At 42.4% G+C, this 27225-nt stretch overlaps 1 protein-coding gene across 6 annotated transcripts in view; it reads left to right on the plus strand.

Annotated features, from left to right (window-relative positions):
• Window positions 1-27225, plus strand: part of LOC106575950 (ubiquitin carboxyl-terminal hydrolase 15) — a 45165-nt gene that overhangs the window by 6561 nt on the left and 11379 nt on the right. For 2 of the 6 annotated variants that reach the window (XM_014152712.2, XM_014152716.2), the window contains 7 exons: window positions 13932-14005; window positions 15411-15500; window positions 22313-22454; window positions 22988-23161; window positions 23879-24037; window positions 24980-25204; window positions 25690-25773. In XM_014152712.2, coding sequence (XP_014008187.1) covers window positions 13932-14005; window positions 15411-15500; window positions 22313-22454; window positions 22988-23161; window positions 23879-24037; window positions 24980-25204; window positions 25690-25773 — 948 coding nt within the window. Of the gene's footprint in view, window positions 1-13931; window positions 14006-15410; window positions 15501-17264; window positions 17967-22312; window positions 22455-22987; window positions 23162-23878; window positions 24038-24979; window positions 25205-25689; window positions 25774-27225 lie in introns of those variants that run through there. The other 4 variants (XM_014152713.2, XM_014152714.2, XM_014152715.2 and 1 more) reach the window with 4 other exon arrangements.

Genomic DNA, 27225 nt, shown 5'->3' on the forward strand with positions numbered 1-27225 from the left:
GTTCCGTTCGAGACTATCCTACCAATAGGACATTAAAAACGAATATCTTATGTTTAACCGAGACGTGGCTGAACGATGACACAGATAATATACAGTTGACAGAACAGCTTGCAAGCAAAAACTAAATCAAGAAGTACCAGTGACTCGCTCATTGCCTCGATTCATCCAATGGCATTGAGGAGTTATACCACCTCAGTCACTGGCTTCATCGATAAGTGCATCGACTTCGTCCCGACGTGCGTACATATTCCAACCAGAAGCCATGGATTACAGGCAACATCCTCACCGAGCTAAAGGATAGGTCTGCCGAAATCAAGGAGCTGGATACTAATCCGGACGCTTATAAGAAATCCCGCTTTTCCCTCAGATGAACCATCAAACAGGCAAAGCGTCAGTACAGGACTAAGATTCAAACCTACTAGAACAGCTGACTTTCGTTGGATGTGGCAGGGTTTGAAAACTATTACGGACTACAAAGGGAAACCCTTTGCAAGCTGCCCAGTCACGCATGTCTACCAGGCGGGATAAATGCCATTTTATGCTCGCTTCGGGCAATCAACACTGAAGCATGCATGAGAGCACGAGCTGTTCTGAACGACTGTGTGATCACACTCTCCGTAGCCGATGTGAGCAAGAACTTTAAACAGGTCAACATTCAAAAGGCCGCGGGGCCAGACGCATTACCAGGACGTGTACTCGGAGCATGCGCGGACCAACTGGCAAGTGTCTTCACTGACATTTTCAACCTCTCCCTGACCCAGTCTGCAATGCCTACATGGTTCAAGCAGACCACCATAGTCCCTGTGCCCAACAAAGCGACGGTAACCTGCCTAAATGAGTATCGCCCTGTAGCACTCATGTCGGTAGCCATGAAGTGCTTTGAAAGGCTGGTCATGGCTCACATCAACACCATTATCCCAGAATCCCTAGACCCACTCCAATTCGCATACCGCCCCAACAGATCCACAGATGATGCAGTTTTGATGGCACTCCACTCTGCCCTTTCCCACCTGGACAAAAGAAACACCTATGTGAGAATGCTATTCATTGACTACAGCTCAGCGTTCAACACCATAGTGCCCACGAAGCTCATCACTAAGTTAAGGACGTTGGGACTAAACACCTCTCTCTGCAACTGGATCCTGGACTTCCTGACGGGCCGCCCCCAGGTGGTAAGGGTAGGGAATCAACACATCTGCCACACTGATCCTCAACACGGGGTCCCTCAGGGATGCGTGCTTTGTTCCTTCCTGTACTCCCTGTTTACCCACGACTGCCTGGCCAAGCACGACTCCAACACCATCGTTACGTTTGCTGACGACTCAACAGTGGTAGGCCTGATCACCGACAACAATGAGAGAGCCTATATAAGCGTCTGGATTAGTGTCCTGCTCCTTGAAAGCGGCAGTTCTATCCTTTAGCTCGATGCAGTTGTTGCTTGTAATCCATAGCTTCTGGTTGGGATATGTATGTACGGTCACTGGGGACAACGTCTTCGATGCACTTATTGATGAAGACGGTGACTGAGGTGAGAGATATATATATATATATATATAATGCCATTGGATGAATCCCGGAACATATTCCAGTCTGTGGTAGCAAAACAGTCCAGTAGCATAGACACCTTCCGTATTGAGCGAGTCACTGGTACTTCCTGCTTTAGTTTGTAAGCAGGAATATGAAGGATAGTATTATGGTCAGATTTGCCAAATGGATGGAGTGCTTTGTATGCATCTGTGTGTGGATGAAAGGTGGTCTAGAGTTTTTATTTTATTTTTAAATTTATTTTTTTCGGTTGCATATGTGATATGCTGGTAAAACTGATTTATGTTTGCCTGCATTCAAGTCCCCAGACACTAGGAGCGCCGCTTCTGGATGAGCATTGACTTGTTTGCTTATGGCCTTATAGAGTTGGTTGAGTGCGGTCTTAGTTTAACCATTGGTTTATGGTGGTAAATAGACGGCTAGGAATAATATAGATGAGATCTCTCTCGATAGATGGTGTTGTGTACAGCTTATCATAGCGTACTCTACCTCAGGCGAGCAATACCTTGAGACTTCTTTTAAATTAGACATCGCACACTAGCTGTTATTGACAAATGGACACACACCCCCACCCCTCGTCTTAAGACGTAGCTTCTCTGTTCTGCCGATGCATTGGAAATCCCACCAGCTCTATATTATCCGTGTCGTCGTTCAGTCATAAGATATTACAGTTTTTAATGTCCCGTTGGTAGGATAATCTTAATTCTAGGTCATACATCTTATTTTCCAATGATCGCACGTTGGCCAATAGAACGGATGGCAGTGGGAGTTTACTTGCTCGCCTACGAATTCTCATAAGGCAGCCCGACCTCTGCCCCCTTTTTCTCCGGCTTCACGCAAATGACGGGGATTTGGGCTTGTTCCCGGGAAAGCAGTATATCCTTCTCGTCAGACTCATTTAAAGGAAAAAGCTTTTCCAGTTCGAGTTGAGTAATCGCTGTTCTGATGTCAAGAATATATTTTCGGTCATAAGAGACAGTAGCAGCCACATTATGTACAAAATAAGTTAAACAACGCAAGAAAACTAACAAAATAGCACAGTTGGTTAGAAATATGTAAAATGTCAGCAATCCTTTTAGGTGCCATCTTAACACTGTGTACCTGTATAATGATAATGCTGTTTAATCAGCTTCTTGATAATCCACCACCTGACAGGTGTGGCATATCTTGGCAAAGGAGAAATGCTCACTAACAGGGATGTAAACAAACTTGTGCACAAAAGTTGGGAGAAATACGCTTTTTGTATGTATGGAACATTTCTGGGATCTTTTATTTCAGCTCATGAAACATTGGACCAACGCTTTACATGAAAGTTGAAGTTTACATTACCTTAGCCAAATACATTTAAACTCAGTTTTTCACAATTCCTGACATTTAATCCTAGTAATAATTCCCTGTTTTAGGTCAGTTAGGATCAACACTTTATTTTAAGAATGTGAAATGTCAGAATAATAGTAGAGAATGATTTATTTCAGCTTTTATTTCTTTCATCACATTCCCAGTGGGTCAGAAGTTTACATACACTCAATTAGTATTTGGTAGCATTGCCTTTAAATTGTCTAAGTTGGGTCAAACGTTCCGGATAGCCTTCCACAAGCTTCCCACAATAAGTTGGGTGAATTTTGGCCTGTTCCTCCTGACAGAGCTGGTGTAACTGAGTCAGGTTTGTAGGCCTCCTTGCTCCAACACGCCTTTTTCGGTTCTGGCCACAAATATTCTATAGGATTGAGGTCAGGGCTTTGTGATGGCCGTTCTGATACCGTGACTTTGTTGTCCTTAAGCCATTTTGCCACAACTTTGGAAGTATGCTTGGGGTCATTGTCCATTTGGAAGACCCATTTGCGACCAAGCTTTAACTTCCTGACTGATGTCTTGAGATGTTGCTTCAATATAGCCACATAATTTTCATACTTCATGATGCCATCTATTTTGTGAAGTGCACCAGTCCCTCCTGCAGCAAAGCACCCCCACAAATTGATGCTGCCACCCCCGTGCTTCATGGTTGGGATGGTTTTCTTCGACTTGCAAGCAGGAATCAGAAGGAAGGTTCTATTTTTATTTAATCAAACCAGAGGACATTTCTCCAAGAAGTACGATCTTTGTCCCCATGTGCAGTTGCAAACCGTAGTCTGGCTTTTTTATGGCGGTTTTGGAGCAGTGGCTTCCTTGCTGAGTGGCCTTTCAGGTTATGTCGATATTGGACTTGTATTACTGTGGATATAGATACTTTTGTACATATTTCCTCCAGCATCTTCACAGGGTCCTTTGCTGCTGTTCTGGCACTTTTCGCACCAAAGTACGTTCATCTCTAGGAGACAGAACGCGTCTCCTTCCTGAGCGGTATGACGGCTGTGTGGTCCCATGGTGTTTATACTTGCGTACTATTGTTTGTACAGATGAACGTGGTACCTTCAGGCGTTTGGAAATTATTCCAAAGGATGAACCAGACTTGTCTTTTTCTGAGGTCTTGGCTGACTTCTTTTGATTTTCCCATGATGTCAAGCAAAGAGGTACTGAGTTTGAAGGTAGGCCTTGAAATACATCCACAGGTACACCTCCAATTGACTCAAATGATGTCAATTAGCCTATCAGAGCTTCTAAAGCCATGGTATCATTTTCTGGCATTTTCCAAGCTGTTTAAAGCCGCAGTCAATTTAGTTTATCCTCTTCAGCGTCTCATCCCGTCACCGGGATCAAAATCCAGCGAAAAATCATATCGCCAATTAGCATTAAAAAAAAATCATAATTAAAAAAAAAAAAAATATATATGTATATATATATATATATTTTTTTTTTATAGATACACCTCTCCTGCATCGACCCACGTCGTCCGATTTCAAAAAGGTTTTACAGGAAAAGCAAATCATTAGATTATATTAGATGAGTCCATCGTAAAAAGCAGCTTCATAGCCATTTTCCGACCAACCACTTGCATCACATATAATCAAAAAACAGCTAAATGCAGCACTAACCTTTTACAAACTTCATCAGATGGCACCCCTAGGACATCATGTTATACAATGCATGCATTCTTTTGTTCAATAAAGGTCATATTTATATATAAAAACAGCATTTTACATCTCTGTCTGAGGTTGACTACATAATTTCCCCTCAAAAGCGTCCCGGTAAACAATGCTACATTTCCCTAAATTACTATCCTATAACGATTTTTTAAATGTATATTGTCAATCTAACATTTATAGATGAATATCTCTTGAGAACACCCGTCATACCAGATTTTAAATGAACTTTACTGGGTAATCACACTTTGCGATAAAAGGAGATGCGATACTCAGAAAATTAGCTAATATACAGAGCTCGGCGCCATCTTGGAAACAATCGCATGTCACATCTCATCTTGTATAATATTGTCAATAATCGCCTACCTTTAGTTGTCTTCATCAGAAAGCATCCCAGGTCCACAACAGATGTATTTTCGGTCAAAAAGTCCATACTTCACGTTCCATTAGCCTGATGTTGGTAGCGCGTCCTATGGCTCTCTCCAAGCGCAGGGCTGAAGTTCCGAATAAAATGCAATGCTCCCGCATGTAGGTTCGTTCAAACATGTCAAACGTTGTATAACATAAATCTTCAGGGCCTGTAACACCAAGAGAGCCAATAAGATTCGAGGGGGATGATGTCATGGCCTTTAAAACCGTATCCAAAGGTGGGGGCAGACATGGCCGCCGGCGTCATAATGGTGATGGCCCATCCCCTGTGACCAATTTCAAACTCGTGTCATTCACTGAGTTTTGACTCTATAAGGCTCAAACCACTGTGAAAGGACTGGCGACATCTAGTGGAAGCAATAGGAAGTGCTCACTGAACCATTGTTAACGGTGTGATTAATAAGGAAAGATGAGAAGTCGAGTCCACAATTCAGAATTCCACTTCCTGTTTCAATCGGTCTCGGGGTTTTGACTGCCATTTGAGTTCTGTTATACACAGACACCATTCAAACAGTTTTAGAAACTTTAGAGTGTTTTCTATCCATATATAATAAGTATATGCATGCCCTAGCTTCTGAGTTTGATTAGTAGGCCGTTGAAAATGGGAACGATTTTTTTTCAAAATGCGCTGTGGCGCCCCCTATCCTACGGTATCCTCAAGAGGTTTTAAGTAAACTTCTGACCCACTGGAATTGTGATACAGTGAATTATAAGTGAAATAATCTCTCTGTAAACAATTGTTGGAAAAATGACTTGTCATGCACAAAGTAGATGTCCTAACTCACTTGCTAAAACTATAGTTTGTTAACAAGACATTTGTGGAGTGGTTGAAAAACGAGTTTTAATGACTTCAGCCTAAGTGTATGTAAACTTCTGACTTCAACTGTACATATAGCCTACATGTCTTATTATACACATCTTAAATGTCTGGCTCCAAAGAACAGTGAAAGCTGCAAGTGTCCTGTCCCCCCCCACCTGGGGGAGTTTACCAGAAGTAGCCTAGGCCTAAACATCCATTTACAAGCAGCGATTAATCCAGACAACTGGGCAATGGGTCACTGGAGGGACATTCCTCTGTGGTAACAGCTGCTCTAGAGGATATAAAGGAATGTGTCCCAAACGCTACCCTATTCCCTACATAGTGCACTCAGGACTCTAAATTAAAATGTCATTGGTAGTGCTAGTGCTCCCAACTTAAAGTTAAGAGTAAAACATAAAATCCATTACCTTGTCGCGGAAGCGGTGGTAACTTGTGAGGTTACTAATCCTCTTACTGAGTGTTGCTGGACTGACTATGGTATTGGTACTGGTACTCAAGGGGACCAGTTGTCCTACCAAGTTATTCTGAAATGTTATCCTACAGGAATACATTATAGCATTTTACTAGTTGTCTTGTAGTGGCTACTACACATGGCAAGGAATGATTGTTACCATTTGTTTTGGAGGTGTTCAAGTCCACTGGACTTCCTTTACGACTAGTGTGGTATACACCTCAGTACTGTCTTAGATGGGTTCTAAAATAATCCCCGTCTAGGGGCCTATCTGCTCCTCACCTCATAGGGGAGTTTACGGCCTCGAATGATTTTGTCTGTAGTCTCGAACCCCCCCCGGGTGGTGTTGGTATCCGCGGCGCAAAAAAACTTCGGACCCTATGTACGAGTTGTCAGTGGCCGCATTATGAGAATGGCTGTAATCTTTCAACCAAATCTCCTGGTGTTTGTGCTTCAAATCACTGTGGCTGGTACCTAAGAGTGGTATTCTGCTGCATTGCAGAGTCCACTTGAGCACTTAGAGTACTGATTTTGGACATGTGAGTGTCACACCTGCTCCTTTCTGTCTCAAACTTACCTGTCATGGTTTGCAGATAGAGGTCTTGAGTACGGAGCGAGAGATTTAGTGATGGGATTTCTTCCGCTTGCTTAGAAATCAATATTTCCATCTTCATCACCTGAGTTCTCTCATCATTCATTTGGTCAGCGACTTCAATGATATCTGCTGATTTTTGTCATCCAACTTAGTCATTGTGTTCATTAACTGATCGTCTATGGTCTGCAGAATTTGGAGTAGAACATTGTTACCTTGAGTAACGTTCAACAAAACTGCCTGCATGTTATTAAATTGCGCGCTCCTGTTTGTAGATAACTCGACAGATTTATCTAGTTTGGAGTGGACTACATCATATTTAGTTTTGGCTAAATCGAGTTGTTCCTGGAGACAACAATTTTGTTAGAGTTTGTGCTCGTTCATCGTCAGAAGCATTTGCATTTACTTTTAATTGTTCAGATTTCAAACGCAGTTCCTCGACTAGCAGAATGTTTTCATTTCCTGCTTTTGTCAATAGTTGCTCAGTTCTCTCCACCTGTCCCCTCATGTTAGCCATGTCTTGCACGTGCTTCCGCTGTGCACTGTGGTATTGGACCGATGCCAATCTTTGACGGTAAAATATAAGTGCTGAAGTGGAGAGAACCATCACATTGCAATTTCGGCTGTTTTTTTGCTAATGGTATAATTAGGGTTGGTATCGCTGCTGAGGTCAATCCTTTTATGGGTGGCGGTTCACTAATTAGCGGAGGAGTGGTGACCACCTCCTCTGATAGCTTTAACATTATTAGAGAAGTTTTCCTAATTAAAAAAAAGAAATTATAATAATTTTCAGTTTGGCATTCGTTGGAAGCTGCAAAGACAAGTTTAATCTATTTATAGATGTTACCGAACCATCAGTACTGTACCAGTAATGTGGAAGTTGGACGTGAATGAATTTGCAAAAGCAAATTTGAATTAATTAATCAATGATAATGATTAATCATACCTGGATAGCTATTTGGGAATTAAACTTTAATTGACCTGAGAAGTTAGTTCATCCAGGTTAATATGGGAAGTTTAAAAGTGTCTCATTTGATTGGAAGAACATTAAGGTATGTTCAACAATTTAACTTATTAAATTGAATGAGACGATAATCCATACAATCTCCATTGATTCGATATCATAAGTGTAAACAGTAGTTCAAATGTTAGGGTACATTCACCACAATGGTACACTTCTCCCTAAGGCCGAAGCCACATGGGATTCCCGCTGGAGGTGGGGTTACTGAATGTGTTTTGCAAAAACAAAATTTTACTGATTGATCAATTTTAATGATAAATCAAAGCTGTATAGGCTATTTGGGAATTAAACTTTAATTAACCTGAGGTTGCGTCATCTAGGTTAATGTGGAAAAAGTTTACAATGTCTCATTTAGAAAAACAATTAGGATATTATTTAAAAGATCCACTTGAGAATGTAAATCTGGCAATTTCACTGATTAGTTAAATTGAATAAGGCATTGATTGCCGTCTGGATATCATAAGTGACTACTTGGGTGTCACAGAGCACACACTGAAATCCAACGAAAGTACAAAAGGGTGGGACTTCCGTTCTGCAAAGCAGAAGAAAACAAAATGGCTGTTTTCCCTTTGTTAGCTTAGCATCTCGTGCAAGCTAATCCTACTTTGTGCATTTTCAGGCATAACATAAGATTCCCTTGGAAAGGGAAAGGTTTCACTCATAACTTATGTTCAAACCCTTTTCTGAGTTATTTGACGATGTTTTAACCGGAACTCGCGGCAAACAACGAAATGCACCGTGGTCTACTCGTGTGGAAACGCGTGTGTGTGTGTGTGTGTGTGTGTGTGTGTGCGCGCGCGCGAGAGAGAGAATTATCGCTGGTCAAACTAATATCTACTCAATTTCAATTGGCTGGTTTATGACCGAGCCACATCTGAAACGCGCAAGGCAGAAATAGCCCTGCGTTTGGCCAAACGCTCTATTTCTCAGATCTCAAATTAGCTTTATCAGCCACAGAAATGTATAGCTTACGCTATCCACTGACTACATCATTGAACAACACGGAGGCAGTTCTCCAGAGCGCACACGCACCACCAATAATTCCTGTCTACAACTCCAATAATGTCTATAATAAGCTTGGTACATTATGTAATCTGCTTTTCAATTTTATATAGGCTGAATCAAAATGAAAGCCTCATCCTATTTTAGATTCCTCGCACGGGGCGTCATTAATGTTGTCTTTCGCTATGCCGGATTAAGTGATATGACATGCTATTCTATAAAATCATTTCTCTGTAATTAATATTACCTGATTAAGCTAATCAGGTAAATGTAATTAAACTAGAAAGTTGGGGCACCACGAAAGAATGTTTATAGATCTGTTATCTTCTGAATAAACTCTTAAAGACCGAGTAATCTTTTACATCAGTAGCAGTCAATATTTAATTGTCACTTTATTCAGTCTCATCTGAAAGTTGTAAATTCTTTGTTATTTTCACGAACCCTGGCTAACAAGTTGAATCAGCAATTCAAAACTTGGTTTAATAATTTATTTACTAAATACCTAAATCACACAGAATTACATCTACACAGAATGGATCATACATTGATTACAAATTGTGTCATAAAGGAAAACGTCCCTAGCGGACGGAACAGATTTGACGGCTGGTTACACAAAGAAAGGGGGTTGGGTTTTGAATGAAAGAGCGGGAAGACTGAGTAACAAAGGGAGAAGCTATGCTATCGTAAATACAGAATCTTATGCCTTATAAATAACTGCCCATTTGGAAAAAGGAAAATGCAATAAATATTTACTCTGAGCTGCGCTTCAATAGGTTGGTCGTAGATGGAAGGCCGGGTTGCCCAGCAGGGATCTCTTGTCCTTTGAAGAATGTCTCTGGTGGGAAACTGGATACGTTGTAGAATCGTTGTGTGTGTGTTAGATTGGATACGTCGTCCATCCTTTCCTAGCCCGCGTTTACAGTGGCTGCTGCTAACTCAACGGCTAGGAGGTATCATTTCTGGAGTGAAGAGTTCAAAGTTCATACCAAGTTGCCATACTTTTAAGCTCGTGCTATATTCTGGCTGGTATAGTTGAAATTCATCCTTTTGGCGTGTCAATTGTCACCTTCACATTGAACACGATGCTAATTTCGTTAGGTTATTATCTGAGCCCTTTTAACGTAGGACTGTCGTCCTCACATTCTCGGAACAGAAAGTAGAATTTTCGTCAACGGGTTTATATAGTGGTGAAAGAAGGGCGTGTTTTCATAGTTTACAACCATGTTCACTTGGGCGGGGCCTCTGAGTGAGCAGAGTTTCTCTATGACAAACCGTTCTCTCATTTAAGAAGCTAAAATTACATTTAATCTTTTCACAAATAGTTTCATATTTAAACATTTAAATTGCACAACAATTCCATGTGAATCTGAGAACTAGACTTTCCAAGATAGTTTGTCATCCTGTCATTAGTAGTAATGTCTCCGACAACAACTGATCTGAGATCATATTAATTAAGTACCAACGCATATTTTCAACTGGTTGGATTCCCGAAATATGGTTCCGTTTCCCACCTTTTGATGTTACCAGACTCTCTATGTTACAAAGGCTTTACAAGAGTCAACTCTATAGAGTAGAGAGGGAAAAGGGGAAAGGTATTTATGGGGGTCATAAACCTCCCCCAACAGGCCAATGTCATGACAACCTACTTTTGAGCACATGCTGTGCTCTATCTAATATTTAACCATGTGAAGACATTGGTTTTTAAAAGCTAGAATGTTGATACAAAAACCTGCCATTGAAATTATAGTCATTTTTGGAATATTAGGTTTCTACATTGTGTAAAAGCTCTACCTATTGACGGGTAATAAACTCTTACCCTACGAGGTACGGAGCCTGATGGTTTTCTGTTCTACCTGATAATTAATTGCACCCACCTGGTGACCAGATCTAAATCGGTCCCTAATTAGAGAGGAACAATGAGAAATTGCAGTCAAACTGGCATCGAGGTTGAGTTTGAAGGACCTATTGAGATGAGTTACATCAAATTTTACACAGTCTCTTTAAGAGCCTCAAGTTTGAGTGATGACATGCATGAAATCAGTCATTGGTTGTATGATGATTTATCTTCTAATGAAGCTATCCCTTTTCGTGTTTTTTCTGTGCCCCATAGTGTTTAGATATACTAGTAAAGTAACAAGGTTGTTAGCTAGCAAAGGTGACTAAACAAGGTGTAAACAAATGTGAGTAGATTTAGAACGATCCACAACATGGTTTATGAATAGGGCCAAAAACAAACTTGATGAAGAAAAAATTGGGGGAAAAATCTACCAGCCAATACATTTGGCATAGCACCAAAAAACTATCGGCCAGGTTTTCATTCTCAAAATCACACTTTAGTGTGATCATCCAATTTAGTTTGTTTTCTAAGTCCACAACAATGCTTTTAAATCACATGTTTTGATGTCTGGGAAAGAAAGGAAAACATATTTTGGTGTATATTTGCCCTTTAATTTCAATTGTGCATGTCAAGAGACTGGTATTTGGCGGGCGGTGTTTCTGTATGGCGATAGAGTTTATGAAACAAAAGACCACCCGATGCATACAAATCATATTGATATCATTATTTTGCCAGCTTTACTTTGCAGTTTATTTCATTTGTAAAGCTTTATGGGAAAGCCTTTACAAATGACTGTTTCGGCATCGCTAACTGGCAACACAGTGGTAGGCCCAGGCATTCCCATGCAGTTATGTCTTGAGAAAGTTTAAAGAAATACTTATCACTGATACATTCTTTAGACATGCTCTGAACTTTGGCGACTACTAAGGCTTTCTTAAACCTCCCACTTTGGGCCGAATGTGTCAATGTGCAGTTCATATATGCATAATCTATGAGGAGAATTGCTGTCTTTGCTCAATTAGCCACGAGGTAAAAATCTGTCGTTCTGACCCTGAGCAAGGCAGTTAACCCACTGTTCCTCTGGCGCCAGAGATGTGGATGTCCATTAAGGCTTTCCCTTTCCTAGTTTGAAAGCAACTGTTTCTCTGGAATCTGTGCTGTGCCATTTTATTTTTTTTCCCCTTACATTTTCCACCACGTGGGCCAGCCCCCTAGCAATGCGAGTTCAACCAATGAGCTTCAGACCCTGGCAATATGAGTGACCACTAGCAGTTATTTTTAATTTAATTTGTTTTATTTTTTGGGGTCTCACAGAACAGTATCTCGGAGCATATGTGACTGAAATGGTTGCACTTTAGAGCCCTGAGTGCACTACATTTGACCAGAACCCTTTGGGGCCTGGTCAAAGTAGTGCACTAAATATGGAATAAGATTCCATTTTGGACACTGCCCAGACACTTTGGCTTTTCAGTCTGCCCACGACAAAGCCAATTAAGAGGCAAAGGGATACTTAGGGATATGATTAATCTCCCTGTTTCTCTGTATTATGAGATTGGGAAATTACTACTCTTAACTAGATGCAGTAAACCGATGTGAGAAATACAGAAGTACCAGTAGATTCATTAAACTGCATTTCCAATCGATTTCACATAGAAATCGCGATATTGACGCTCAATATCCAAATTGCAAGAAATCCATATTGCATGCAATATTCTGAAACGCCACTCAGCCTTCTTATGTCTGTTTTTACATTGTACTCTGTTGTCTCGATCCCTCTCTACCCTTCCGACTGCTTCCCACACACTAGAGGTCTTCACGGATCCACCCACCTGTACCTGAATACCTGAGACCCTATCCGGAACCCAAGTTAGATAATGTTACGGGTCTAGGTCGGGTCTGATAAGAGTGTCACGGTTCTCGGGCATGTGTAATTTTAACCGACTTTTCTGGAAGGGACAGTACAGATCCAAACGTGACTGCTGCAGTAGGGAGAGCAAGAGACATTTCATAATTTATTCTGCTGCACTTGTGTTTATCGAGAGTGGAGCTTGTAGCTTGTTGTTGGCCAATCAGAAGTCATGAAAGTGGCAATAGACTACAGTCATATAGAGCCTCAGTGTGTGACAATATATCGATTTATTTGTATTATTTTTTTAAATTTAACCTTTTATTTAACTAGGCAAGTCAGTTAAAAATAAAATCCTATTTACAATGACGGCCAAACCCGGACGACGCTGGGCCAATTGTGCACCGCCCTATGGGACTCCCAATCATGGCCGATTGTGATACAGCCTGGATTCGAACCAGGGTGTCTGTAGTGATGGCTCAAGCACTGAGATGCAGTGCTTTAAACTGCTGCGCCACTCGGGAGCCAATGGAAGATGGAATTAACGTGACGGAATTAAAAGTTAAAGGATAGGTTACAATGACCAAGAGCCAAAGAGTAGGCTGCTACTTAAGATTCTGAATTGAGTTATTTGTAACTGCTAGAGTGGCAGATCTCTCCCTCCTCTCACATCAGCTCTGCTAATGAAGTAGCTTGAAAAATGACTTTACTGCTGCTTCCATCGCTCGGACGGACCTGGTCTGGATCCGACCAGGTCTATACGGAATGGGTCTAGTTGTCCCCGGGTCCGTTCGGAACGGGTCTCTCTCTATTAAAAAAAAAAAAAGATTTATCCATATCGGGTGGGAAACGAAAGCCCCAGGTCCATTTCGTAATGGGTCAAACTTTTTGGTCTCGTGAAGACCTCTACCACACACACCAAGCCTCGCCCCCTGTCACTCAAGCAGCACAGTTCCTCCTCCTCGCTGGTAGATTCACAATACGTTTGCATGCTGTTCTATTAGGTCAAATGCAGTCAACAGATTGTTCCAAACAAGAGCAATGTTGCTTTCCACTTTGCTTCTTGACATAAATCATATTTCTATGGATCCAACAGTTCACAAAAAAAAACATTCTCCCAAGTCTTTGGTCTTTATCGGAAGTAAAATCGCAATATTTGGTAAAATAGCTTTTAGATTGTTTAGTGCATATCGTGTAGCCCTACTGTATGTAGATGCAATTGTAAAACAGATTTGGAAATACTACAAGACGAGTGTTGCCATAGTACTCCATTTATGGTACAGTATGCCAATCTGACAAAGAAAGTTTAACATAGTGGCGTATGTATTATGTTTCCATATATTTATGTGTATTATGTTTCTATTTCTGATATCCATGCAGGTCCTGGTAATAGAGCAGAAGAATGAGGATGGATCGTGGCCTAGAGGTTCCTCTGCACCTAAGTGAGTGTGTCTGGCTGGGTCCATGACCTTAGTTTATGGGAGTGAGTAGCTGGACTTCCAATTAGGAATTACTCTCACTTGGCCTGGGGATTGAAAGACATTGGTTCTTCTGAGGCTGAGCTTTCTCAATGCTAGTCTATTCTGCTAAGTTTGTTTCATACATTCAATGTATACATTTATGTTCAACCCAGCAGACCCTTATGATTATTTTTGCTACCATTTTCCTACAGTCTTTCATCTTTGAATTTCAACTCCCTATCATATATTTGCCTCTATCTTATTTGCTTGGCTTTAGTTGCTGACATATCTCTTATCGTTTAACTCAGGGGTTTTCAAACTTTTCTTGCCCAGGGAACCCCGCCCAGGCAAACCGGCGACATAGGGACCCCCATAATACGTTATGTCTTGTCTCATCAGGTGAATGATAATGGCAGGTAGAAGTAATCAACTTTTTTTAAATGAACAGTTTCATTATTTTGACCTTCCCACAGTTTGTTGGAAGGGTAAGCTCTAACACAGTCTATTAGCTAGAAAGGTGTCTTGGCGGCGTAGAGAAAGTGTTGCAGTTTCAAAGTACATTTTCTGCACTTCTACACATTTTTCTATTGAGCTGAGAGAATTGAGCAGTTTTTCATCAAATTTCCAGCAATTCTACATGGTTTGGCATGGAGCTGAGAGACAATTTAGCTTTTTTTTAAAGCATATTTCTTGCAGTTTTATGCGTTTTCCAATGGCTAATGCTTTGTTCTTCTGCTCAAACATAACAAAATCAATGAGCATGTGCATTGAATGCCCAGTTTTCGTAGTTTTCGATCTCCCTTACTGTCTAGCTTTCTTTGTTAGTTCTCAAATTTGGTATTTAAAAATACAGTGCAATATCTTTTATGCATGATTTTTATCTGGGTTTGGTCATTTAAGTTGACGCAACTGTTTTTCCATCCCTCAAATTACCGCTTAGATGGCCGGCCTAAGAATTTCCTACATAGAGCAAACCCTGTGATCAGCTCCAATTACTATAATTTCCTAAATTTTAAAGGGGTAGTTGGAGATTTTGGCAATGAAGCCCTTTATCTACTTCCCCAGAATTTGAGGAACAGTTAGCATGCTAACTGTTCCTGTAGACTTCCAGTCATTGCACTAACGCTAGTTAGCATTGGCTCGTGAAACTACCTTTAACTAACTTCATACTGGACGCAGAGACGCATTGTATCCACGATGTTATTCTATTGCAGCTTGTGATATTGATAGAAATGGCAGACGCCCTGCAGTACCTGGACCCTAGTTTGAAAACCCCTGGTTTAACCTATTTCCATACTTTTTGAATTAACCCTCACCTCTCAAAATCCACTTCATCGAGAGCCTTTATCCTTTCTCTCTAACTCATGATATTCTTTATCTTTTGAAGGTCATCTGGTACTTCCAATCTTTCTGCTTTGCCAAAGATCTCCCCTTCATCTCTCACAAACAGTCATAACAGCAGCTTCAACAGCAGGAAGTAAGGACTATTGAGCATAGAGAGGGTTGTCTAATTGACTGACTGGGCTGGGGCACATAGAGCCATAGAGAGACACAACGGAATTCAGCAAACTCTGAAGATGTCGAGTTTTGAACATCAGCGATCTTGGCTCCAAAGGTTCTATCTAGGCAAAGAGTGCAAAGTAGAATGTTATTGATTTAGTGGAATGTTTGGTGCCAATATGGAGGATAGTTTGTGGACTCCGTACATCTATGGCTCTGGGTTAAGGCTTGAGGTGGTTATGCGGGGATTTGCAGTTGCCTGCATGGTTTATGGTTTTTATCTATGTTTTCACAGCAGTGTATTCTATCATGGGACTAAAGAGCTTCTGCATATTAAACTATTTGAATGTCATCTCAGATTAAATCATTATCTACTGACGGAATTATGGATTAATTGACATTTCAGTCTTAACTAATAAGATTTAAGAAGAGTAATTTTGTGTGGGTGCTTCTAGTGAGAATCAATAGTTAGTGTGAACCTCATGCAACCCAGGAACTCTGAGATCTTAGTTGGACACTGCTGTGGGTGTGGATTGTGTTGTCACTGTCCAGTAGTTGAACAATAGCCTAATAGTAGAGAAATGTTTTATTTTCCACTAGTTGTGAACCATTGCATGCTGGAATGGGTGTAATATCAGTGTCACTCAACACTGTAGGATATTCTCACTGAAGGCTTGTGTGTGGATATAGGCTACGTGCGATTTTATTTTACCCGGCATCTGAGAAATACGGGCACACTACTGAGGTATGTATGTATGTAGCACACTTACGGTTCGAGCACGTCACTGTTTTCACCATTGCACACTAATGGTAGATTTATTTCCATATTGTGTTCTTGTTTCTGTGGACTCCATGGTGGAGATGTAGGAATAGGATCTCCCTGCAGATCCCCTTCCTGTCAACCCACTCCTCACTGTACAGCGCCAGCTTGGTCCGCTCTGGGATTGAATAATGGATAGGGTGCTATTTTAATCTTGGATGTTTCAAACAAGGATTAAGGATGCATCTTTGTTTGACTGTATGATTGTGGATAGGGTGGGGCAAGATGCATTTGTTCTGAGCCACTGTCCCTAGACTCCCAGTGTACAGTGACAGTCCTCTCATTCGCATTTTCTATGCATTCTCTCTTCTTCCTCTCTCTCTGAGCTTATTGTGCTGCATATTCTGCAGTCCCTGTGTGACCTTCAGAATACATTTCATCTGCACTCTCCACCTCCACCCTCTCTCTCTCTCTCTCGCCTGGTTGCGACAGATGCCTACTTAATTATTCTCCTCACATCCACCTCCAGCTATGCTCTCTACTCAGGCTAAAGTAGATTCTTAAGGAGACCCAGTTATATGAATACCTAATTGCATATTAAAGTAGCTAGCTACTAGAGAAAGTACCTGTCTATTTGGCCACAATGTATTCTTCAGCCTCAGCAGGAATTCTCTGCTGTCAGGCCCCGTCTGTCACCGCCCCTCTGCTATTTACCCTCCTTTTTCTTGAGCTCTCTCATCCCTCTATCTTGATAGGAACATCCCCTTTCTTTCCTATACCCATCCGTCTCTCTCCTGTACCCCTTCCTCTTTCACCCTACATCTCTCTTTCTCCTGTACCACTCTGTACTCCACCTCTAGCTTGTCTCTCCTTTGCTCTTGTCTCCCCTCTCCCTTTACCACTCTCTCGCCCCCCCCCCCCCCTCCCCTCGCTCTCTCTCTCCATCTGTGTACCTCTACTTCCTGAAGCGGATTCTTGACCATCGTCGTAGCTTAGCTAGCTGCTGCTATAAATAGGCTATCCTGTGGTAGCAGCAAGGCAGAGCACACGTCAGGGCAGGGGCATGCTAGAGGGCAGGACAGGGGTTGACACTGTCACATAGCTGGGCTCGGAGAGCGAGCGAGAAGAGGCACTGCAAAACTTGAACACTGACGGAGGAGGAGGGAGGGGTCTTTTCGTTAGCTGTGTTTGACTGTGTTGTGCTCGGGACGGGCCTCGCTTTACTGTGCCTCTCTGCTGCGTGTCTGAACTGAACTGGGATTGAGCTCTGGGACCAAGGCCTGGGCAAGGAGTGAGCTGAGCTACAACTGGACTTGGGGATCGGATTAGGGCTGGATCAAACTAAGCCCCGGAGTAGGGCCGAGTTATGGAGATGGATTTTGTGAGGCCGGTGTCGGATGGTTAAAGCGTTTGAGATGAGATGCTCCTGTGCTGCTGGTGGTGCCTGAGGACAGAGCTGAGGACAGAGCTGAGGACAGAGCTGAGGACAGAGCTGAGGACAGAGCTGAGGACGAACGCCTCGACAGATTTAGACAGGAGCAGAGTGGTGGTGGAGAGAGTGCTGAGCTGTGAGCAAGCTGCTAATGCCAACACTTCTACTGCTGGGGCCGGTGGTGGTATTACTGGTGGTGCTGCTACACCACCCCTTGATCAATGGGACGCAGAGTCACCCCACTCCCAGAGGTCTGACTGTTATTGCTGTTGCAAGGCCTTTTGCTGTACCTCAAGGCTTTAGGTTTGAGGCTATATGCAAAGTGTGTTGTCTTTAAGATGGGCTGACTGTGTCCTCAGGTTTAGAGTAATTATTGGGCGCTAGGGTTTGTCCTATCGTGATTATGTACCCATAAAACATTGATATATGAATCTATCGCCCCCATTAGCCACACCGCCAAAAAGTAAAATAAAAAAGCATTTTAAAACATCCGCTAAAACAAAAGTTGGGCTGTGGCACGAAATCGAATGAAACTATGGATTTTGACGAAACGCGTTGAAAGCCTGGCAGAGGCTAAGTTCAGGCAATGGCAAATCTTTGGGGAGCAGTGACTGTCTGATGAACGAGCTGTCTTACTGTAGTGAGCTAGGTTACAGGCCAAATCAAACTACTTCCTAAGCGCTATGGGAGACTGTTAGTGAACACGCTATATTCTGGAAAACAGTTAATTCAGTAATGTAGGAAACTGCTAAGATTTATGATGGTTTTAATCAGCATTTTTATCTCTTCTGGTTTCCTATTTAAAGAAATGGTCATCATTCTGGTTTTGGCCAGTCAGTTGACAGTTCTTCCCACATACAGCCTCCAGTTGCCTCGATGGATAATCAGTCAACCTCACATGACTTGGGAAATGGTAGTCTCGGTTTTTCTTTTTGGCAACTCACAGAAACAGACGTTATTGCTGCATTATTAGCTATTGACACCAAGACGTCATTAGAGGCTGACAATTTGGACCCGTCTTTGCTTCAGTGTGCAGCGCCTCTCATTGCTGGCACAGTAACGCACACTTTTTTTTTTAAATGTAACTTTAGTATCGGGAAATGTTCCGAAAGTGTGGAAAGCAGCTTTGGTGCTACCACTCCATAAGGGTGGGGATAGTAGTGATCTCGATAATTATCAACCCATTTCCAGGCTCCCGTCTTGCGAAAATACTAGAATCATTGGACCACACAGTTACATTATTTTCTATCTGTAAATGGTGTACTTAATGTTAATCAATACGGATTCAGAACCTAACACAGCACCACTACGGCTACCATGCTTGTTGTAAATGATATTGAAAATGCCTTAAAGAATTGTGCTGCCATGTCTGTTGAATAAGCTGTCCTCGATAGGGTTGGGTACTGATGCTTGCCAATGGTTTCATAATTATCTCAATGACAAGGTATATGGGATCAAATCTGACTTCCTTGACTTGCATAAATCATTTTTTTACAGTCTACTGGATATAAATAAAAAAAATATATAAGTAATTATTTAGATGCAGATGATTGTTGATCAGCTTTAATATTGCAGACTGAGTTCTATCAATGAAATTGTTTTCCAATCTCCCATATTTTATTTCAATATATTTTCCTTTCGTTTCCCTAACCCTTCCACACCTCCCCTAATTGGAGTAAACTGATGGACAACAATACTTAGACTCCTACTTCCAATACATACATACAGTTAATTCAGAAAGTAATCGGAGCCCTTGATTTTCACCACTTTTTGTTATTCTAAAATGTATTTAAACATTTTTTGAAATCGCTTCAATCTTCACACAATACCCCATAATGACAAAGCGAAAACAGGTTTTTAGAAATGTTGGCAAATGTATTAAAAATAAACAGATACCTTATCTAAATAAGTACTCACTCTTTGCTAAGAGACTTAATTGAGCTCAGGTGCATCCTGTTTCCATTGATCATCTTTGAGATGTTTTTACAACTTGATTGGAGTCCAACCGTGGTAAATTCAATTGATTGGACATGATTTAGAAAGGCACACACCTGTCTATATAATGCACTGTTGACAGTGCATGTCAGGGCAAAAACCAAGCCATGAGGTAGAAGGAATTGTCCGCAGAGCTCCAAGACAGGATTGTGTCGAGTTATAGATATGGGGAAGGGTACCAAAGAACAGTGACTTCCATTCTTAAATGGAAAAGGTTTGGAACCACCAGAATGCTGGCTGCCCGGCCAAACTGAGCAATCGGGAAAGATCCAGGCTGTCACAACCGGCCGTGATTGGGAGTTCCGTAGGGCGGCTCACAATTGGCCCAGCGTCGTCCGGGTTTGGCCGGTGTAGGCCGTAACTTACAATTATGACATTGTGAAGTGGAAACGTCTAGGAGCTAAAGCGTCTCAGCTGCTCAGAACGGGACCACCGAGTGCTGAAGAGCGTAAAAATCGTCTATCCTCGGCTGCAACCCTCACTACCGAGTTCTAAACTGCCTCTGGAAGCAATGTCAGCACAAGAACTGTTCGTCGGGAGCTTCATGAAATGGATTTCCATAGCCGAGCAGCCGTGCACACAAGCCTAAGATCACCATGCGCAATGCCAAGCGTTGGCTGGAGTGGTGTAAAGCTTTCTGCCGTTGCACTCTGGACCAGTGGAAACGCGTTCTCTGGTGTGATGAATCTCGCGCTAAACTATCTGTCAGTCCGACGGACGCATCTGGGTTTGGCGGATGCCAGGAGAACACTACCTGCCCCAATACATAGTGCCAACTGTAAAGTTAGGTGGAGGAATAATTGTCTGGGGCTGTTTTTCATGGATCAAGCTAGGTCCCTTAGTTCCAATTAAGGGGAAACTTATTGCTACAGCATACAATGACGTACTAGATGATTATGTGCTTCCAACTTTGTGGCAACAGTTTGGGGGAGGCCCTTTTCTGTTTCAGCATGACAATGCCCCATGCACAAAGCGAGGTCCATACAGGAATGGTTTGTTGAGATTGGTGTGGAAGAACTTGACTGGTCTGCACAGAGCCCTGTCCTCAATCCCACCGAACCCCTTTGGGATTAATTGGAGCGCCTACTTTGAGCCATGCCTAATCGCCAGACATCACTGCCCAACCTCACTAATGGTCTGTGGGCTGAATGCTGCGGGGACTTGCTTCCAATGTTTCAACATCTAGTGGAAAGCCTTCCCAGAAGAGTGGAGGCTGTTATAGCAGCAAAGGGGGGACCAACTCCAGATTAATGCCTGAGATTTTGGAATTAGATTTTTGACAATCAGGTGTCCCCACACACACCACCAAGACTAAAAGTATCTCACACACTGAACAAAAATGTAAACGCAACATGTAAAGTGTTTGTCCCATGTTTCGTGAGCTGAAAAAATATGTCCCTGAAATCTTTCATACTTACATAAATCGTATTTCTTAGAATTTTGTGCACAAATTAAGTCTACATCCCTGTTTATTGAGCATTTCTCCTTTGCCAAGATGATCCATCCACCTGACAGGTGTGGCATATCAAGAAGATGATTAAACTGCATGATCATTACACAGGTGCACCTTGTGCTGGGGACATTAAAAGGCCACTTTAAAATGTGCCGTTTTGTCTCACAACACAATGCCACATGTCTAAAGTTTTGAGGGCGTGTGCGTTTGGCATGCTAACTGCAGGAATGTCCACCAGAACTGTTGCCAGAGAATTGAGTGTTCATTTCTATACCATAAGCCACCTCCGTCGTTTTAGAGAATTTGGCATAACATCCAACCGGCCTCACAACAGCAGACCATCTGAAACGACGCCAGCCCATGACCTATACATCCAGCTTCTTCACCTGCAGGATCGTCTGAGGGGTGGGGGATTTCTTGGGAACATTTGTCTGTAAAGACCTTTTTTGTGGGGAAGAACTCATTCTGATTGGCTGGGCCTGGCTCCCCAGTTGGTGGGCTTGACTGCCAAGTGGGTGGGCCTATGCCCACCCATGGCTGCAGCCCTGCCCAGTCATGTGAAATCCATAGATTACGGCATAATTAATGTTGCATGTTTTATTTTTGTTATTGTTTTTATTTTCACCTATCACATCACAAAGTCCTCACCATCTGTTGGCTGTCAATAATTGTCGATGGACAATGCTATCGTAATATCACCCGACCCTATTGGGAGCTGTGCTATATACTGTAGGTGTTTTCATTTTTTTCTGATGGTTTCGGCTTTTTGTTTTTATTGTACAATTGTGTTTTCTTACTGTGTACCTTTTCTCCCCACACTGAATGAGAAGTTTGAAAGACCTTATGGGAAGAAATAGTGTGTTTGGGGGGGTTGAGTAGAAATGTTTAAGGTTTGTGTGTGGGCACTAGCCTTTGTATTTATTAAGGATCCCCATTACTCTTCCTGGGGTCCAAACAAGATTATTAAGGCAATTACTTAACAAAGATAAATTAAACAGTATGTCATACAAACACATTATTACACCACTAGTCTGAGTACTTTATGCCTGCATTTGTTTGGTAACATCCAGTAATTTTATCCAGCCATATGCAATAGGCTAAGTCCATGTTCTCTATTTATTCCTGACTGATGTTATGTATCCTCTTCAGTGTGAAAAACTCCAGCTACAGCCTTCCGTCCTACCACCCTTATAACAGCTATGAGTGCTCCGAGGGCAGACAGAGTGAGCGGGCTGGCCTGTGTGGTCTTTCCAACCTGGGAAACACCTGCTTCATGAACTCTGCACTGCAGGTACCATACCCTAACCCCTCAACTTGCGCCAATAATGTTTGTACCATGTTTTGTGCTGCTATCATGTTGTGTTGTCATGTGGTGTTGCTACCATGGTGTGTTGTCATGTGTTGCTGCCATGCTATGTTGTGGTCTTAGGTCTCTCTTTATGTAGTGTTGTGGTGTGTCTCTTGTCGTGATCTGTATTTGGTCCCTCTTTTTCTTTTTTTTCTTTTATTGCAGCCCCTGCCCCTGCAGGAGGTATTTTACCTTTTGGTAGGCCAACATTGTAAATAAGAATGTGTTTTTTACTGACTTGACTGGTTAAATAACAGTTAAATAAAAATATACATTAAACTGTTAACTCTGAACTCTGGTGTGTATGCATTGGTTTTAATTGTATCATGGCAGGAACAGCTGCGTGTATTGATTGACCTTATACTGTTGGTTTAGGTGATTCCTGGGACTGTTAGATTTTCTCATTATTCCCTGTCACTTGCATATTTTACTGCTTCTTTTCCCAACTTGAATCGTTTTTATATATTTTTCTGCAGTGTTTAAGTAATGTACCTCCTCTCACCGAGTATTTCCTGAAAGACAAGTACAACGATGAGTTGAACGAGGACAACCCTCTGGGAATGAAAGGGGAGATCGCCAAAGCCTACGCTGAGATCACAAAGCAGTCGTGGTCTGGGAAGTACAGCTACGTCACACCACGGCCTTTCAAGGTAATTTACGGTACCAGGGTTGGTGTCAAGTCCATTTCCGTTCCAGGCATTTCAGAAGGTACACTGAAATTCCAATTATCTTCAATGCTTTTTAATTGGGAAAATGTGTAATTGGAATTTGGTTTACATTCTGAATTTAAATGGAATTGACTCCAACCCTGTACTGTACCATACCAACTTCTGAAATTCACATGGTCTGAAAGTTGTTCCCTCACTTCTGCCTTGATTCTGGATTGAAATGCAGCTATGATGTGCCCAATCCCAAATTGACCCTTAGACCCACAAGCCACAACAACCGAGTCTCCTGAGCAGTGATGTAGTGGTAGAAAGAATGGTTGGGTAAACACTGATTTCCATTCGTGGTGAATAAAGTAACGCTCCCTATACTTTCAATCTGGTTTTCCTCAATCTGGTTTCGCGCAATAGGTGGGTAAACATTCACGCAAAATTGAAAAGGTGCGTAAACGGTGTTTACGTGCGTTTACACTCGATTACACCACTGCTCTAGAGTAGATCAGAAGCATCCCACATAAGAAATATGGCAATATTCCTACTTTGCTAACTGACAGGCTACAGGTTGGTGGAATCTGTGCTATTTTGCTTGCTTCCACCAATTCAATCTACACAAGTTCCCTAGGGGTGAGGTGTCAATTTGGAATTTCCTATAGATCTGTTGCTGAACCTGTTGTGTGTGTTTATGTTCTCCCCTCCCTCCAGACCCAGGTGGGTCGCTTCGCCCCCCAGTTCTCAGGCTACCAGCAGCAGGACTCTCACGAGCTGCTGGCCTTCCTGTTGGATGGTCTACACGAGGACCTGAACCGTATCAGGAAGAAACCCTACATCCTGCTCAAAGATGCTGAGGGCAGGCCTGACAAGGTCTGTTACTGCTAGCTTGCTGCACTCTTTATTTTGTTAGTTTAGTTTCATTCGCTTTACTATTTGTCAGGGACCATGCACAACAAATATATTGCACCATAGCTACAGTACACAGCTGGGCAAATTGTTCTCTGTGGTCCCAGGTAGTCTCGCTCTCTCTGGCACTCAACACTCATTCAGTTGTTGTTGTGCGTTGATTGTTTAAATGGAAATCTTTCTTTAAAGCCACAATCTTGAGTTTGGTGTTTCAGCCCAATGAGGCATTTATATTCAAGAATCAATGGGTACATCATTAATTGAAATGACCAATTGAATGGCAGGAAATATGCCAGATCTTGCGCAAACTCTATAACCTTATTATCGACTCTGTAGCCAATGTGTTTCTGAAGGAGAACCAGTCGCAGTGGAAACAGTGTTCATACCTCCAGTCACTCCACTGTGTCATTTTAGTCTGTTGAAATGGTGTCTCATAGCCTTGAGACATGGCTGTAACCTTCATTATTATAGTTTATAGTCTGTCTCGGCTATGTTTCTGATGGAATTGCTTTTCTTCCCTTCTGTAAGACTGTAGGCATGTTTCTAGAGTATAAACAATGAATAAAAACAGTGTCCCACTCCATAGTGTTCTCTTGGTTTATGTCAAAATGGTTTCTCAGCCATATCCCTCCCCTCTGTGTGACTACTATATGTGTTTTCCTAGGAGGTTTGGGAATAGTTGTACCACCACCCACTCCATGTGTCCCTTCACTGCGTATCTAAATAGTTTGAGTATTTCCCTTACCCTCTGTGTAACTGTATGTAGTGGCTGAGGAGAAAAGCAAAACCAGTAGTGGGAATAAACGGTATCAGTACTATACCTCCTCCAGACACTCCATTGTTGCTATCTCACACTTTGTCAAAAATGGTTCCTCACTATCTTCCCTCCCCTCTGTGTGTCTGTAGGTGGTGGCCGAGGAGGCGTGGGAGAACCACATCAAGAGGAACGACTCCATCATCGTGGACATCTTCCACGGCCTGTTTAAGTCCACCCTGGTGTGCCCCGTCTGCTCCAAGGTCTCCGTCACCTTTGACCCCTTCTGCTACCTGACGCTGCCGCTGCCCATGAAAAAGGAGCGCACTCTGGAGGTCTACCTGGTCAGGCTGGACCCCCTGGCCAAACCCACACAGGTAACTACAGTATCTGGGTTGTATTCATTAGTGCACACTGTAGCAAAAGCTTTTACAACTGAAAACAAAAACAAATGTTTCTTATTGGATAGCACCTCCCCGTTTTGGCCTGTTTGCTTCTGTTTTGTACCTAGTGAATATGACTAAGGTCAGTCTGGACCCCCTGGCCAAACCCACACAGGTACTGAGCTGTTACCGCCTACCAAGAAATTAGTCATCCTTCACATATTGTGGTCACCCACAATATTCTCTGCTTTTTAATGGATATCCTCTGAAGTGGATTTGAGTATGCTCTGAATAGGGCCAGATGGAATCTGGAGGGAGGTCCTTTTTCTCAATACCTTTTGAAGGCTTGGTGTATATTTAATGAATCTGCAGCTATTCATTCTTCATTGGGTTTGGGTAAATTCTGCTCCTGTGGATTAAGTTATGAGTTAATCTTAGGACCCCGGCTTAATGGCCGTTTGTCTTTCTCTGTGTTTCAGTATAAACTGACTGTGCCCAAGGTGGGCTACATATCAGACCTCTGTACTTCGCTCTCCACTCTATCTGGTGTCCCTGCTGAGAAGGTAAGACACACACACACACGTCTGTCCTGCTCTTAACTAAATCAGTTCTCCCTCAAAAAAATTGTTTTTTAGCCTCAAGGGGTTTTATACCTGGTTAAATAGTGGCTAAATTAAAATGTACGCTCTGGAATGGTGTACAGTGCATTCGGAAAGTATTCAGACCCTTTCACTTTTTCCAGATTTTGTTACATTACAGCCTTATTCTAAAATTGATCAAATTATTTTTTTCCTCATCAATCTACACACAATACCCCATAATGACAGTGAAAACAGTTTTTGGGAAATTTCAGCAGATTTATAACAAATAAAAAACAGATACCTTATTTACATAAGAATTCAGACCCTTTACTATGAGTCTCGAAATTGAACTGATTCTGTTTATCATCCTTAAGATGTTTCTACTACTTGATTGGAGTCCACCTGTGGTAAATTCAATTGATTGGACATGATTGGAAAGGCACACACCTGTCTATATAAGGTCCCACAGTTGACAGTGCATGTCAGAGCAAAAACCAAGCCACGAGGTCGAAGGAATTGTCCGTAGAACTCCGAGACAGGATTGTGTCGGCACAGATCTGGGGGATGGTACCAAACTGAGCAATCGGGGGAGAAGGGCCTTGGTCAGGAAAGTGACCAAAAACCTGATGGTCACTCTGGCAGAGTTCCTCTGTGGAGATGGGAGAACCTTCCAGAAGGACAACCATCTCTGCAGCTAGCCACCAATCAGGCCTTTATGGTAGAGTGGACAGATGGGAGCCAATCCTCAGTAAAAGGTACATGACAACCTGCTTGGAGTATGCCAAAAGGCACCTAAAGGACTTTCGGACCATGAGAAACAATTTTCTTCAATCTGACAAAACCAAGATTGAACTCTTTGGCCTGTATGCCAAGCGTCACGTCTGGAGGAATCCTGGCACCATCCCTACGGTGAAGCATGGTGGTGGCAGCATCATGCTTTGGGGATGTTTTTCAGCTGCAGGGACTGGGAGACTAGTCAGGAACGAGGCTAAGATGAATGGAGCAATGTATAGAGAGATCCTTGACGAGAACCTGCTCCAGAGGGCTCAGGACCTCAGACTGGGGCGAAGGTTCACCTTCCAACAGGACAACAACCTAAGCACACAGCCAAGACAACACAGGAGTGGCTTTGGGACAAGTCTCTGAATGTCCTTGAGTGGCCCAGCCAGAGCCCCGACTTGAACCCGATCAAACATCTCTGGAGAGACCTGAAAATAGCTGTGCAGCGACGCTCCCCATCCAACCTGACAGAGCTTGAGAGGATCTGCAGAGAAGAATGGGAGAAACTCCCCAAAAACAGGTGTGCCAAGCATGTAGCATCATACCCAAGAACACTCAAGGCTGTAATCGCTGCCAAAGGTGCTTCAACAAAGTACTGAGTAAAGGGTCTGAAAACTTATGTAAATGTAATATTTCAATTTTTTATTTATACAT

Source organism: Salmo salar, chromosome ssa17 (assembly GCF_905237065.1).
Source record: "Salmo salar chromosome ssa17, Ssal_v3.1, whole genome shotgun sequence".
Classification (NCBI taxonomy): domain Eukaryota; kingdom Metazoa; phylum Chordata; class Actinopteri; order Salmoniformes; family Salmonidae; genus Salmo; species Salmo salar.